Genomic DNA, 16833 nt, shown 5'->3' on the forward strand with positions numbered 1-16833 from the left:
TAATTAATTATTATTAAATATATATTTTTAAAAAATTATATAAATGTCAGGCTTGTTTAGTTTGCGAGTTGGCTCGAGCTCAATAAGTGAAACTCGGGTTCACTTATTAGCCAACCTTTAAGCTTGAGCTCAGGCTTGGGCTTGATTAAGCTTGGTTTGATCGAGTTATTTCATGAGCCGATCTTGAATAGCTCGACTCTTTTTTACACTTGACGGCAATGTATCGTAATTATGGTGTTTTATTTATCCTGATTATATCTAGCAACTTGCCAACTTGAAGTCTCAATCATCTAAAAAGAAACATGACGTGCATTTTGGACACAACTAGCTACAAAAGAATCATACACATTACACAATGCGTTAGTACTTACTCTAGGTAAAAACAGTTTCACAGCGGTAATTAACCTCAGAATATTGACTATACTATTCCTATTACTAATTTACTATAACTATTCCTATCTATCACATCAGACGGTGTACAAAACGGTATGGGCTGGACCACTGTACCAACTGAGAAGTACCCAAGTGTTTCCCAAAATATACCACTCCCAATACGACGTCGTATTACATTACAAAACAGCCCTAGCCCTATTTCACGTGGCACCTATAAAACAGCCACGTCAGTTCATGATGACATAATAAATCAGTAGTACCCTCTTTAGATCTAGTGGTCCAATACTCTTACTTTGCTCATTATCATCATCATATATACCACCTCACAACACACATATTAATATTATTAATAGCATTAGTATTTGCTACTACTACCACTTTTGATTTTGTTACAAAACAAGTGACATGGGGGAGGTTGGTTTTTGATTTCTTTTTAGTTTTTGTTACAAAATATATAATCTTTTTGCATGTTTTGATATGTTTTTTTTTTTTTTTATCAATTTTAGCAAGTGGAAAAGCCACCGGAGGAGAAGAAGGTGGAGGAAGAAGCAAAGGCTGAGGAGAAGAAGGCGGAGGAGAGTAAAGATGCACCGCCGCCGCCGCCGGAGATTGTTTTGAGAGTGTTTATGCATTGTGAAGGTTGTGCTAGGAAAGTCCGGAGGTGTCTTAGAGGCTTTGATGGTAATTTGTCCCTTAAATCTTATTAAATTTTGTATCGTAATGTTATGACTTTAAGATTTGTGAATGTAGTTTTTAAAAGAATTTGTTTTTGTGTTTAAAAAATGAGAGTTACGCAGCTTGTTGTCTGTTTACCCGTGTGAAAATTAAAATCTTAAAAGTTAAATCTAGAATTTTTGAAAGACTTGTAGAGGGTTAATTTTTGAATTGTGTGAACTTAGTTTTTAAAAGACTTTGTTTTGTCATTATAAAAGGGTGGCAGCGCAAATGTTATTCAATTGCCGTTGTAAACGGTACTCTTGAATTATTATTATTATTTTTTTAAGGCAAATTTCTTTGTATTATTAAAGAATATTTGGTTGTCTAATAGAGTTTGTCAACCTCATGACAACTCTTGGATTATATTATTAATGGTATTATAATTATAATGTTATTCATTTTTGTTGGAAAACAATTGATAATTTTTGAATTTTAATTAATTATAGGAGTGGAGGATATTCAAACGGATTGCAAGACTCATAAGGTGATTGTTAAAGGAGAAAAAGCAGATCCACTTAAAGTTCTTGAAAGGGTTCAAAAGAAGAGTCACCGGCAAGTCGAGCTTCTTTCTCCGATCCCAGAACCGCCCGCCGACGAGCCGAAAGCGGAGGAGAAAGAGCCTCCGAAACCCGAAGAGAAGAAAGAAGAGGTTAATTTAATTTTCATCTTAATTATTAATTATTAGTGTTATAAAAACCTGTATAGAAAGATAGGGTGTCTTTAACTCTGCCAACATTATTCAGGATCGATAATAAGTAAAGTTTCTTAGGTTAATTTTATATCTAGTGGTGTTTACTTAATTACTAATAATATTATGATGTTTAACAGCCTCCTCAGGTGATTACAGTGGTCCTGAGAGTGAATATGCATTGTGAAGCTTGTGCTCAAGAAATCAGAAAAAGGATTCTAAGAATGAAAGGTGTGTCACTTGTTTTAATTTATTTCATTTTTTACCACCAAATTGTATAAATCTTGTTAAAAAATTAAATATTAATCAGATTTTACAAGATTCGGATCCATTTGGCATCCATCAAATCAATTTCATTAATTTGAAACAATCCATTTATTATTAGTCAAAATATTCCAAGAATATCCCAACCACCAAACATACCATTTAATAGTATTAAATATTAATAGTTGTAGGTCTTTAAATTTTAAATAACTATATTTTCCGAACGACAACTTTCATATGATCATCAATTCTAAATAACTAAGTACTTATTTCTATTTTTGTGGGCATTTAGGGGTGGAAAGTGTAGACCCGGATCTAAAAGCCTCACAAGTATCCGTTAAAGGGACGTTTGCGGCGGCGCAATTGGTTGATTTCGTGCACAAGCGCACCGGAAAAAAAGCCGTCATAGTGAAACAAGACCCCGAGCCAAAAAAAGAGAACGACAAGGGTGGCAAAGAAGAAAAAAAAGACGAAGGCGAAAAAAAGGAAGAGAAAAAGGCCGACGACGGCAAAGAGGGAAAAGAAAAGGAGAAAGAAAAGGAAAAGGAGAAGAAAAGGGACGACAAGGGTAAAGAAGAAGCAAAACCCGACGGTCAAGCAGGCGATGGTGATGATGCGAAGGTGTTGGAAATGCGTAAAAACGAATACTATCTTTACCACCCGCAACATTACCAAATCCAACCGCTGAGACACACCGCGTGGGCTTACGAGTACCCGCCGGCCCCACAAATGTTTAGTGATGAAAACCCCAATGCATGTAGTGTAATGTAAAAACGTGGGCCTACAAGGGGTAAAATGGGAAGAAGGATAAAAAGCACATGGGTGGTGATCGTGGTGGCGGTCATGTGGGTTTTGTCTGTGGCTAAGCAGGAAAAGTTGTAAAATTGTGTGAGGGCTTTTGTACTTTTCTTTTTTTAAATTTTATTTTGGATCCTAAGACCTAAATGGTGGTACTTTATTACAAAAATAGTAAAATAATAATTCGGAAAGTCGTATATATAAATAAATTAATTAATAATTTTCTACTTTATGTTTAAATAATGTGTGTTAGTTGTTTTAGTATTTGTTTTATTTGCATGCTTGTTTATTTAGAATGCGGGTTTGAATTAACAACTAACTAAAATCTTGCCGTTGTTATTAAAGTAATGTTTGGTCTTAATTTGAATCAATGGGAACGGGTGGTGGTTTTAAAAAGAGTAAGTCTAAATCTGCGATTTTAGTCTAATAGTTTTAAATCTGTGATTTTTGTCCCTGTGGTTTCATTTCACTTGCAATTAAACCCGATCTCATCAACCCCGTTAAGTCTGGTCGTTAAACGCACAAGCGTGCCCCTCACGTGAAGGGCAGTTTTGTTCTTTTTCTCCCCAAATACACCTAAGCCCCTCACGCGAGGGGGCTTGTGAATTAAGGTTGGGGTTTATCTGGGTATAAAAAGGACAAAACTGCCCCTCACACGAGGCGCACGCTGATAAGTTTAGTGAGCAGACTTAACGGGGTTGGTGGAGTCGGGGTTTAATTGCAAGTGAACTGAAACCATAAAGACGAAAAACACATATTTGAAACTATTCGAATAAAACTGTAGATTTAAACAAACTACATGAACAAAAACCGCAATTTACTCTTTTAAAAGTAAACCTTTGAACATTTTAGTTTTGGAGGGGAGGTTTTGGATGAAGTCCCACGGATGATAAGGATTAAAAAGAATCTGTCGTTAAAAAAACTCTAGATTTGAAAGGATTTGAACTAAAAAATTAAACAAGTTCCATGCAAGATACCATGACCTATATTGAAAAGATTTAGTATAAATGTTTTTATGGCTTAATTTAAAATAACTTGTTGAATGGTTAAAGTCATCAAACAAAACTAAGTGGGTACATTTATAAATTTATAAATCATATATGAGAATGTGTTGAGGAAAGAAATTAAGATAATCATGGTTAAATAATTTAGATCAATCCTAAAACCAATTCAGAGAGAAGAAACTCTTATGCTTAATTGCTTATAGGTTTTGATTTGGAGATCCATCCATCATGTTCTAACATGAACAATATGTTGAACTTGTCTCGAGAACATCCGCTACCACGATTCTCATGTTCAACAACACAGTTAACCCAATCAATAATCATATATTAAGAGAAGAGAACAAGTGAAAATATGGAAGCAGGGCTGTAAGCGAACATGGCGTCCGGTCATCAGTTCGGCAAGAAGTTCGTTTGTGTTTGTCCGTTTAATAAATGAACTTGACATGGACAAAAAATTTCCGTTGGATAAGCTTATGGACGAACACGGACAAAGGCCATGTTCGTTCAATAGTGTCCGTGAGCGTCCGGTAACGTTCGTTCGATTACGTCCGGTAATGCCCGTCCGGTAACATCCGTACGAATAGGTTTGTGTATGTTTGTACTTTGTTAATAACAGTATTAGTGTTCGTTGTCTATTAGTGTCCATTAATGTTCATATATTTGTTTGTGTCCATTAATGTTCATTAGTGTTCATTAATGTTCATGTGTTTGTTTGTCAATTAGAGTCAATTAGTGTTTGTTTTGTCCATTAATGTGTATTAGTGTTCGTTTGTCCGCTTACAATATTAACGAACGGACACGGACAAACTCAATTTCTTAATGGATGGACACGGACATGAATTTTCGTTTGGTAGAGTGTTCGTGAACCGTTCGTTTGTCTGTCAAAAGCTTAATGGACGGACACACACAAGGTCTCGTCCGTGCCCGTCCGGTCGGTGTACACCCCTATATGGAAGCATTAAATGGAGAAATAAGTTACATATCAAATTCTATGATTTATATTTTGAAGACAAAACTAAAGGTTAAAGGACATTTAAATCACATATTAGACATATGATTTACACCATAAGTTGTATACTGTAGTTTGTGTCCCTTAGGCCATAGAGATACAAAAATGGAATCTAATGTGGTTTCGAATTTGATTGATGGTATGAAACTATGAGGTGGTATTATTATTATTCGGAAGTCGGAAGGGACAGTTAAAAGCATTTAGTGGTGTCTGCTATTCTGCCTTGATAACTCCAAATCACTTGTCCTCACCATTGTACTATATCACATGCATGCACAACTCCTTCCAATATTTCATTTCTATTTTTTTAAACCATTTTATCCCATTTTCTATTATCTTTATAAGTTAAGTACATGAATCATGAATGTTTTATATAATCGGTTAAAAGTATCATTTTAGGTGCACACTCACCTTATTATCTAAAAGAGTAAAGTATCATTTTCGTTCTTGTGATTTGGTAAATAATACGAATTGAGTCTAAAAACTTTGTTTTTTTGCATATGGACCCTCCACGTTTCTCAGTTTCTGCCAATACATCCAAATCACTAACCTCGTTTAATTTTATCATTAAGTTAGGGGTAGACATGTCTTTTCACTCTTTCTTTATTATAATACTTATTTAAGTGAACTGCGGTTTTCGTCCATCTGGTTTGTCCAAATCTGCAGTTTTAGTCCAGTAGTTTCAAATTTGCAATTTTATTCCCTATGGGTTTATTTCACTTGCAATTAAACCAGAATTCCCTAATCTCGTAAAATCATGTCATTAAACCCATTAGCGTGCCCTTCACGTGAGAGACAGTTTTGTTTCTTCTTTTTTTCCTTTTCCCCAAATACATCTCAGCCCCTCACGTGAGAGGGGTTGCGAATTAGGAATGAGGTTTATTTGGGGAGAAAAACGACAAAACTGATCGTCACATGAGGGGCACACAAATGGGTTAACAACCAGACTTAACGAGATTATTTTGGGTTTAATTGCAAGTGAAAAAACCATATGAAAGAAAATTGCAAATTTGAAACTACTTGACTAAAACTGCAGATTTGGACAAACCAGATGGACGAAAACCGCAGTTCACTGAAATAAGTATTATAACAAAGAAAGAGTGAAAAGACATGTCTACCCTTGACTTAACGATAAAATTTAACGGGGTTACTGATTTGGATGTAATTGGCATAAATTGGGATACGTGGAGGGTCCATATGCAAAAAATAAAATTTTTGGACTAAATCCGCAATATTACCAAACCACAAGGACAAAAATAACACTTTACTCTTTCTAAAATTTAAAGCTGCATAGGCCTTTTGTTAAAACTGTAGTTCAAACATTAAGTACTCTAGTATACTATTTATGCAACTTACTTAAAACACTAGAAATAACAAAAACCCAACCTTCAACATGCGTACATCCTCCCACCTCCTATGTACAAGTAGTTTACGTGGAAGCCATCGACAAAAATCTAATGTACCTATCCATGAATCTAAGATAATACCTGCCAATCCTTTATGTTTTACTCTTATGTATCTTGTATCCTGAACCAATCGATTTGTAAGAAAATTATTTTTTAGACAACCAATAATTAGTCAAGGGAGAAGAAGATCGACAATCCAAATATGAACCTAAGGATGATTTGTATCTAGTTTAGGCATTCGGGCTCATACTGCTAGGCCTTCAATGTGGTGTTTTGGTGGTCAGGTCTCATTTGGTTTTGTCCACGACTCTCACATAGATAATTGTTGCACATGATGAAGGATGCATGTTAACAAATCAAGTGAACCATTGATATAATTAATCTTTAACAAAAATTATAGATTGGTGTCTTTCTAATTATCTTTTTCTTTACTCAAGCTGAATCCCCTTTGACTCATGACTGATAGAAGTTATGAAGCTGAATTTGTTTTAAATGAATTCACTAAAATTCAAGAATTCTTTTCACACATTTCAATACAATATTAATCATACAGTAAGTGCAAACTTCGTTGACCTATACATATGGCATATATGCATGCTTTGCATATTCAGTTATTATCATTTTTTTCTTTTTTAACGATCAGCGAATAAAGACCGGCTAGTCGGCTACCCGGGTGGTCTAATGGTAAAATGTGACCTCATATGCTCAGGATCAAAAACAACGCTCTGGGCTGCTCAAGCTCACCATCTCCTGTTCCGTAGAAAACCCGTCACCTGAAATTTCATTGTTGTAAAACCCAAATAAAATCAAATTTGAACTTTAGATCATTTAGTCTTTAGTTCAAATCTCCACTTCTTCTCTTAATGTCAGTTGAGCTATAGCTCATTAGCGTTTCAGTTAGGTACTCTATTAGCACGTACTTGTAGATAACAAAATAATCACATTATTTTCACCGCATGTATACTACTATACATCTATACTTAAGTAAGAAAAGTCGGGGAGTTGTATGAACTCAAAACATTTAGAGTCAGTCAAAATGACATATAATTCAGTTAATCTATTTTTTGAACTAATTGATAAATCTTTACTCCTTAATTAGCTTCACTCAATTATAGGATCAAATAAACCACAACTTAACATCAAGATTTGAGTTTAAATCCCTTGATCCATTGTTCCAGCCACACTGATGCAAAAAATCATATTTGATCACTTCCATTTTCACCTTTTAACACACAAGCCATAATTATATGTAAGTGATAAACCAACCTTTGCTAATTGGACTAGTCAATATACATATTTAGAATTTTAAGCCATTTTGGCATAAAATATTTATAGAATAATAAATTGAGATTGATTATTAACTAAATAAAAACTTTTCAAGAATTAATATTCATCTGTAATAATAATGATCGCATTGATTATTTTTATATGTTAATCCCATCATCCTAACTAGTAGCTATAATATTTTAATATATTAGTATAACGTTTAAAATGTTGTCCATCCAATAAAGTAATAGAGCACACTTCATTTTATTATTCTTTATCATCTAATTAAACATATGGAATGAAAAAAAAGTTAGGTATTAGGCTTCTCGAATATTGCCCTTCAAAATCACATTTTTTTTTCGTATATAATGTTTGAAAAGGAAAAACAATTTGATATTTGTATTTATAGAATTTCAGAAACTAAAGTTCCTCCAAATGAAAGAACAATGTTTAGTTCTTAAAAATTGTTTCCTTGTAATTGATATTGTGTTTTATTATTTAATCTACAATAATATGTAATGATATAATAAGTTAGTATAACTGCTTTTTCCTAATGTTTATTTAATCAAATTAAAGTATCGTATAAAGATGCATTAATAAATTACCACCACTAAATTTAAATTTGTTCCTCAAATTGATGTGGAAACCACACACCAAAATGAATATAGTTGTAAGTTGAGAAGAGCAGTACTGCAGTTCTTTTTTTTTTAACAACAAATTTATTTCCACCAATATCCTCATAATCTTGCATTTGCAAGGATTTGAACTCAACACATCCATTTCAGAAGGATGGAAACCATACCACTAGATCATTAGGTCATGGGTTGCATTTTCAATATTTTTCTGATATTGATAGCTTACTAATGCTATGTTTTTGTATTTTGTTTTCTCCTATATAGATTCCATGTAAAACACTATATGTGTCTAATATACTTTTTAGGTCTGGTTAGGTTACGAAACGGAGGTACTCTATCTGAATGTAGCATCTTTATCCTCTTAGATAGAGACATGGTTTTCTTACATTTCATCCTCTAATATCCTATTAGTAGGTTTGCATTGGTGACATATTTTAGTGGGTATGATTGTTGTTTCACACCAAAGGTGAGAATTTAGAAAACAGTTACGTCTGTAACATAAAGCTATGTGAATCCTACAATCTTAATAGTGTAAAACATATAGTTTATAACTGTATGATTAGTAAGTAGTTTGTTGACATGTTATAACATATACTTCATATCAATTCCTCCTTCAAATCAATTCACATATAAAATATTGAGTCACGTACATGATATTAACTGTACAATTAGTAAGTACTTTGTTGACAACATATAACAATGTGAAATGAACTCGCGAATTATACGTTTTCTCTAAGTATACAAGGTGAAAATGACGAAGAATCCAAAATACTTTCATTTTTCATGTCGTATTTGTATACATTAATCCTAAACAACGGATACTAAAACCGAGGAAAAGAAGTCAAGGGATTATTTTCGTCAAGCTACATGACCGAAAAAAGAAATTAACTTAAGTTAAAATTTTATCACTAATAGATAATGTTAAAGTTCATACAACTGTACCCAGATTAACTTGTACAGATCTTCAGTCCATAATTATCGGAATTACAGGAAATGTGTGATAAGTTTCATCGGCTAATGACAAAAATACTTTTATAACTAAAAACTAGATTATTTGTTTTGGATCTTGTCTTGACTTGAGTCCGGACAATATTTTAGTTTTGGACTGTTATGGGCCGATATCCATATGTGCAACTTTCTGTGACCCATTCGTGTGGGCCTGAGGCCCTCTAGAAAGTTAACCCAAAGAAAGTACCAATAATAAGTGTATGTGTATAGAAGTATAGAACATTAAACATTTGAAGGAATATAATACATGCACACTTTAAACTTTAAAGTTCAACCCTTAAAATAACTTAGATTCATGTTACCCATTTTGTTTATGAACCACACCAAGTTGTTCACTAAGTTCTAAATAAATAAAAGCAATGAAATATTCAAAACAAGTCCAAACTTAAAAGGGGTTCAAAGTAGTCAAAAGATAAAAAGTGTTTTTGTGGAATACATTCCATTTACTTATAACGGGGAAACACATTGATTTTCACACTAAAATGGTTACAATAGTAGTGTGTGATTATGCCCAGATTAGTTCAGTTATAGATCATAATAAATAATCAAATTGATACGTTCGGAAATATTTATAACGTTGAGTTTAAGGTGGTTAATGTTAAGTAAAAAAATATGTGTTCGCTAGGTGACTAGGCGTTATGCGAACATGTGTGTGATGTACTTCTGTAGGTGATGAAACTACAAGAGTTGAGAAAAAGGTGAAATCCAAGAATAGAAGTTTGGGATTGTATTTAAATAACATGCTCTTAGTGTATTATTTTGTTAGTTGAAACTCTTAAATAAGTAAGCAAAGTTTTTTTTACAAACTAAACATGTTTTCTCTCGCGTTTATTTGTTTTACATACACTTCGGGCCATCAACGATTCAGTCCACCATTTTTGTAAGTAAATAACAACCTTATCGACATTCGCTTGGAGTTTCAACTAGCAATTTTCCATCAAATTTTCCATAGTTTCACTTGTTTACATGTTTATACAATCCGAAAAACAGAACCGCAAAATGCTAATTTGGAGCCATATGCATATTTCAGGGAAGTCACCAGGGGGCGGATTTATATAATGTTCAAAAGGGTGCCCAAGATAACCCTCACTTTTGAGTTTTTGACTTCAAAGTACAAAATTAATTCAAAATTTTCAATTCTTCTATATTTTATGTATTTAGATACCTCTATCTTTTTTGGTCATGTGCACCTTTACCATCCAATTCTTTTAATGTAATCATAAAATTCAACCATTATTAAATACCAATAACTTCTAAAGAGCAACCCAATTACATGCTCGTGTTAAAGTCTCCACCCCCGCCCGGGGGGGGGGGGGATCATCTGATGTGTCCAAAAGAAAGTATTCATAGGTTCAACTAGCAGGTGGCCGGGTTAGCATCTAAATTAAACTTTTATCTTATATTTGTAATGATTTGAACCTACAACCTTATGACTTTTGAAAAAAAAACACCACATCACTTGGTCCACTAGATTAATAAGTCACGAGTTCTAGTGTTTTGATTCGTTCTAATCCACTTTTGTTCTTCTAAGTTAAAAAAATAATGTTTTATTTATTAGTCATTCAATTTTTTTTTGTTAAGATAACTACATGTTTGTGTTAAATTTCAAACTAGTTATTTATTAAGACTGATAATTTATGGACTTTGACAAATTCATATTTGTTGAACTTTGCGGGTTTAACTCAACTTATTGAACTTTAGAAAATTGAGTCATTTAAGTTAGTGTAAGCCAATTTGCAAAAATAGTTTATGCCAAATATTTGTAATAAATAGGTATGGATTTAATTATAAAACTATGTCTCATACCATGTTTAATATTCGTTGGGTTTTTAAACTTAGTGGTGGTGGATCCGGAAAAATCTATTAAATATGAGTTACTTAAAATGGTTCGAATCAAGACAAATTGGGTCGGGAAAAAATAATAACTTAGTTAAGTAATCAAATAAAATTAAACATAAAGCACAAAACTAAATAATAAAAATGCATTTTCAAAGGTAGAATTAACAAATACAATTTAAATAAGTTAAGAATATTACAAAATTAGTAAACCTAGAGATTTTAGATGACAAGGATAACAAGAATGTTAGTCCTCACCATTTGTTTCATACTACTATTTGTTGGGGGCTTCCACGGGCACTCCCTGTGGTTTGGTTGTGTAGCCCGATAACACTGCCACGGTACCACTGCGATTACGACTTGGAATTTCGGTTTTTAGCTTTTAGGTTATGCTACCTGAATGTCCATGGTGATTTCGAGTGCTGAACAGTCTCATGAAATCATCTCATTTCGTACTAACATGCCAAATCGCAAATATGTTTTGAAATCGCACGTCCAATTTCATGCTATCATGTTAAGTATTGTCAGGAGTGACTTTTTTACGTTCAAAGAACCAACGAGTAAAACAAAATCTAATCGGAATGAAATGGCTTAAAATGTAACTATATTCAATGGAAGAATAACGATAGAGCGCAAAACTCTGGTTTGATGATCACTACGGAAGATAATTAGGGAAATCCGTAGTTCCTAATCTAATTTTAACAATTTTATTATTTTAAGGAGTGTGCGCGTGATTGTAAAAATCTCAACTAAGCGCTGATTAATCTCAGTTAATTCTGATTAATCCATTAACTGTGCGTATTATAATTTTAATGATCGTAATTTACTCTATAGAATTGAAATATTGAATCTAATATACATTCTTAAGTAATTAGTACTGCCTAATAAAAATATATATTATTAAATCGAGCCTTTAAACATTGTTTACGAATGTTGTCTTTATTGATATACTCGGGGTGATTTTATATGATACAACCAACATAAACATTAGCAAAAATGATTAATTATACATAAATATAATGAATCTGTTGCCATTACAGCCAATTAAAAAACTCATGTTTTCCTTGATCTACGACATGTGTGACCGACCTTTATTTTGCATCAAAATCCGAGACACGTGGCTTTTGTCCGGGGGAAAGAACAATCTCATCATCCTCATTTTAATTTTAGTATACTATGTTTTTAATTACACTTAACTTTTTATCAGATTAAGTTGTTACTAAATTAAATTATTTATCTGCTTTTAAAAAGAAGAAAAATTGGTTTTAAATAATCCCAACTATGGCCTATTGGTAAATATTCATCCCAACTTTACACTTGCCTGCTGGCAGTACCAACTACATGTGCATTTGTTTTAACGGGCCGCGACTAACGGATGTTAACTCCGTTAAACTTTGTCTGACGTGGCCATCCCAGTTGGCAAAAACTTGATTACGTGGAACGCGACGTGACCCCTCGTTTTCCGGCGAGCCACCACAACCACCCCTCCCGGCGAGCCACCACCACAACGACGTCGTTTTCAACCAACTTCATGTTCAAGATCGGCAATCGTATCTCACTGGTAATAATCCCATCTGGGTTTGCTTCCAAATTAGCTAAAAACGTATCTTCTGAACAATTGGATGAAACCCAGTTCGTTAATGTCGAGTTTGGTTCAAATTTATGCACAATTTCGTCTTCTAGGGTTAGCAATGTTTCGATTATGACTCATGATTTGAAAACTGGAGTGAAATTAACGTCGTGGGTTGATTACATTGCGATTTTGAAGCGGGTAGATGTTAGGGTTACTGAGTTTGGTCACCCGAAGCCGGTCGAGCCGTTGGTTTCGTATCGGGTGGATTTGGGGGAAATGTTGAAAGGTGAAGAGGTTTTGTTTGGTTTGGTGTCTGATAATGGAGAGAATGAAGATATTGTGTCTGATAGGGTGGTTGTGGTGGTGGCTCGCCGGGAGGGGTGGTTTGTGGTGGCTCGCCGGGAAACGAGGGGTGGGGGTGGGGTACTGGACCAAGAAGAAGAAGAAAGAATAATAATAATAATAATAATAATAATAATAATAATAATAATAATAATAATAATAATAATAATACACAGTCAGCCGCCACGTCGCGTTCCACGTAATCAAGTTTTTGCCAACTGGGATGGCCACGTCAGACAAAGACTAACGAAGTTAACATCCGTTAGTCGCGGCCCGTTAAAAACAAATGCACAGGTAGTTGGTACTGCCAGCAGGCAAGTGTAAAGTTAGGATGGATATTTACCAATAGGCCATAGTTGAGATTATTTAAAACCAATTTTTCCTAAAAAGAAATCACCGATACCACCATCACGATGATAAATTTGATAATGCCTTCCTATTTTTCTTTTAACTAACTTTAAAAATATAAAATAAAATAAATCATAAGTCACATCTTTAAACTATGGTTATAAACTCACATAGACACACGAGCCTAATCAAACATTTATGTAAGTGTGACTTATATTTTATATATTAAGTTATTAACTACCAATACATGATAATAAATGCATACATAATATAATTGCAAATACATAAAAAAGTAATAAATAATAAATTAATCGAGCCCTCACAAGCTCAAATTTATAAAACTACTCTTAAGTCATGAATAATGCTTGAATTAGAACTCGAAATGAAGTCTTATTTAATTTTATCACATGACAATTAATTGGGGTGTTATTTGAGTATAAATTTTATTTATTATTAACTGTTTTATTTAAACAAAAACTTACACCACATAACGCTATTTCTAAATTACACATTTTTATAATACCCGTGTGATTTTATTCAACTTCTTAATACCACTTAGCCAAAGTCATTCAATACTTTGTTAGCAATTGTAATAGCTTGGTTATGAAAGAATCGACCTATTTGTGTTAAGTTTCAACCATTATTTTCATTTTTGATAGATACAACAATAACATATTATTATTATTATATAAAACAAAAAAGAAGCTTATTTTCAAAAAGATATAAAGCATGTATCATACATATTTCACACCTCACCTAAGAAAAAAACACGACCAGAAAGAATCCTCCAAGTCGGCCATCAAAGCCACCCACCTCACCTGAACCGTTGGATCACCGCCACATGTCATCATCTCATTTCCCAAACCCGAATCCTAAACCTTCCTCATCTTCCGACACGTGTCACCATCTTCTTCTATTTATACACACCTTTTCCCAAAACTCCTAAAACCTCAAATATTATTATTCCCCAAAATCATTAAAAAAACCAACTAAAAAAAATGAGTCGATTTTGGACCTTGATGTCCGGTCTTCATCAATTAGCTGGGTAAGCTTGCTTAAAATATTATTATTACATGTTACAAATTATTATTATTATTATTATTATTATTATTATTATTATTATTATTATTATTATTTGTAGACCGGTAACGATGTTATTGTATCCGCTATACGCATCGGTGGTGGCGATTGAGAGCGCGTCAAAAGAAGACGATCAGCAGTGGCTTTCGTATTGGATTTTGTATTCGTTTCTCACGCTCATGGAGATGCTTCTTCAACCACTACTCGAATGGTAAATCCGTGATTAAATTAATATATAGAGATTATAGAAACTATAGGTGTAACTCTGCTGAGCAGAGCCTGAGGTTGTTTAGGCTCTAGCTCGGCTCGTTTGTGTTTCAGAGCTACGAATGTTTATTATTTAATTAATTTTTTTTTTCCATTAAAAAAGGTAATAATTTGTTTTTTAGTATTTTTTAATGTTTTATAACTATTTACTTATGTTTTAATATTTGTAACATAATATATATGTAGGGGCTACGACACAGGTTGTTGTTATCGAGTTTAGCAATGAAAAGTCTTTTAAGATATTATTTTTACATAATAATAGTTACTATACATATATATTATATAAATTTCTATAAGTAAGAGATCGTTTATGTGCTTGATCTCGATACGTGAAGCTAGGGCTCGAGCTCTTTTTCTAAATGAGCCTTGATATGATCTCGAGCTCGTTTAAACTTAGTTAAATTAAATTTAGCGTTTATAACGACTAGTTTTCGAGTAGATCACAAGCAGCTTTGCTCGTTTACCCCCTATATGAACCTTGAAAACCTAAACTTCGATCGTGGGCTTAAAATAATTAAGCCGCTATATATTTCAGTATTTTACTATCTTACATGGCATCCGAGCTAATTTGATCACCAGGGTCGTCTATGAGAACTGTTAAGTTTTTTTTTTTTAGCAGAAGTCGAAAAACATTTGGGCGTTACAAGAGTTTTTTGTTGGATTTAAATAATTAAATTTTTAAATGTGCTTACTTGATTATGATTTGGATTATGTAAAAAACTTTTGTATTAATATAGGCTTAAAAGAGTTGAGTAATTGCGTTTAAACATTAAAAATACATTTTTTTTCATAAAAATATATATAAAGTTAAAAAAATCCAGATTTTTTTTCTCATAAAAATATATATAAAGTAAAAAGAAATCCGGGCTTAATGGGGGTGTCGGGCCGGGGTCATCGACAACCTGGTTATGATGTGGATTGTGCAAAAAAAACTTTTGTTTAAATATAGGCTTAAAAGAGTTGAGTAGTTGAGTTTAAACATTAAAAATACATATTTTTTCATAAAAATATATATTTTTTCGGGCTTAACGGGATGTCGGACCAGGTCGTCGACAACCCTGCCCTCCTTGAGAGTCGGCCCTGTTGTGAACTAAACCTTAACATATTCTATTAATGTAATGTGTTTTTGTTTTATCAGGATTCCAATATGGTACGATGTGAAACTGATAGCGGTGCTGTGGCTGGTGCTACCGCAGTTCCGTGGAGCTGCATTCATCTACAATAAGTTTGTAAGGGAGCAGGTGATTCAAAGGTACTGTCCTGGGATTGGTGGCGGACCGGGAACTGGTGGTCATAAGTCGTCGTCGTCTCCAAACGGGAAGTTGAAGACCAAGCTTGCAGATCTTATTACTACTAAGAAAGCCAGTTGATTAGGACAGATTAACAGCTGATCTTGTTAATTATACTCTGAGATTTGATGGTGATGTTTGACCTAGAGATGGAGTTTGTTTTGATTTGTTTGGGTTCTTAGATGTAATGATAATATGTTGTGTTGGTTTTTGTTTACTGTGGTGAACAAACTAATTGTGAAGTGAAATCAGTTAGTTCTGTTACTTTTGTTGTATGCTTGGGTGAGTGACTATTTTGAGCCTTTTGAGCAATGCTTTCATAACCGGATCGGATATCGTCGAACTGGTAGGACTGGTCGAACAACTTTGTTAAAAAATGACGAGTCGGGCTAGAAAAATGTCTTTTCAAAAATATATATAATACTTTTTTCATGGAAAACCGGTTCAATCGGTCCGGTTTTATCCGGTCGGCGGTACTCTGGGAGCCGAGCTATTGAACCGGTTCAAACCGGACGGTTCTCTGGGAGCCGAACAAACTACATAAACACCAATCTGGGAGCCGAGCGAACTATATAAAACCAGGATCGAATCCAGGTCAGACAGGTTTGACCGGACGGTCCGGTCTCAACAACATTGCTTTGGAGGATCTAATTTGTTGGGCTATAAGAATATACTAAAATAATGGTCTAAAAATTGGGAACAATATTCCGACTCTAATTACAAAGTCGGAATATAATAATCAAATAATCAGCGTCTTGGTGGGATGGTTATGAAGGTTTCTCATAAGGATTATGGGTCATGAGTTTGAGTCATGAAAGGGGAAATTTCACCACTTACAGGATTTGGATGGTTGGTTGTTCAAAAGAAAGAGAGACCATTCTTCTTGTAAATATAATTTTGGTTTAGACTA

At 33.6% G+C, this 16833-nt stretch overlaps 2 protein-coding genes across 2 annotated transcripts; both read left to right on the forward strand.

Annotated features, from left to right (window-relative positions):
- The first annotated feature begins 667 nt into the window (after positions 1-667).
- Positions 668-3078, forward strand: LOC143530700 (heavy metal-associated isoprenylated plant protein 7-like). The gene is made up of 5 exons (XM_077026166.1): positions 668-807; positions 900-1074; positions 1557-1759; positions 1939-2029; positions 2355-3078. The coding sequence occupies exons 1-5, from the start codon at positions 799-801 to the stop codon at positions 2831-2833; spliced, it is 957 nt and encodes a 318-aa protein (XP_076882281.1). The 5' UTR covers positions 668-798; the 3' UTR covers positions 2834-3078.
- Positions 3079-14273: 11195 nt separating this feature from the next.
- LOC143530683 (HVA22-like protein e) lies at positions 14274-16190 on the forward strand. The gene is made up of 3 exons (XM_077026151.1): positions 14274-14332; positions 14429-14578; positions 15773-16190. Exons 1-3 carry the CDS (start codon positions 14286-14288, stop codon positions 16002-16004), a joined length of 429 nt encoding a protein of 142 aa, XP_076882266.1. The 5' UTR covers positions 14274-14285; the 3' UTR covers positions 16005-16190.
- Positions 16191-16833: the final 643 nt, after the last annotated feature.

This window comes from Bidens hawaiensis, unplaced genomic scaffold (genome assembly GCF_021521415.1).
Source record: "Bidens hawaiensis isolate Kalapana, Puna unplaced genomic scaffold, B.hawaiensis_p1.1 tig00008970_1, whole genome shotgun sequence".
NCBI classification, from domain to species: domain Eukaryota; kingdom Viridiplantae; phylum Streptophyta; class Magnoliopsida; order Asterales; family Asteraceae; genus Bidens; species Bidens hawaiensis.

Coding starts and splice junctions, on each gene's coding strand:
- LOC143530700 (XM_077026166.1), top strand. Junction 1,760..1,938: donor CCGAAGAGAAGAAAGAAGAG/GTTAATTTAATT, acceptor GATGTTTAACAG/CCTCCTCAGGTGATTACAGT. Junction 2,030..2,354: donor AAGGATTCTAAGAATGAAAG/GTGTGTCACTTG, acceptor GTGGGCATTTAG/GGGTGGAAAGTGTAGACCCG.
- LOC143530683 (XM_077026151.1), top strand. CDS start 14,286: ATGAGTCGATTTTGGACCTTGATGTCCGGTCTTCATCAATTAGCTGG. Junction 14,333..14,428: donor GGTCTTCATCAATTAGCTGG/GTAAGCTTGCTT, acceptor TATTATTTGTAG/ACCGGTAACGATGTTATTGT. Junction 14,579..15,772: donor CTTCAACCACTACTCGAATG/GTAAATCCGTGA, acceptor TTGTTTTATCAG/GATTCCAATATGGTACGATG.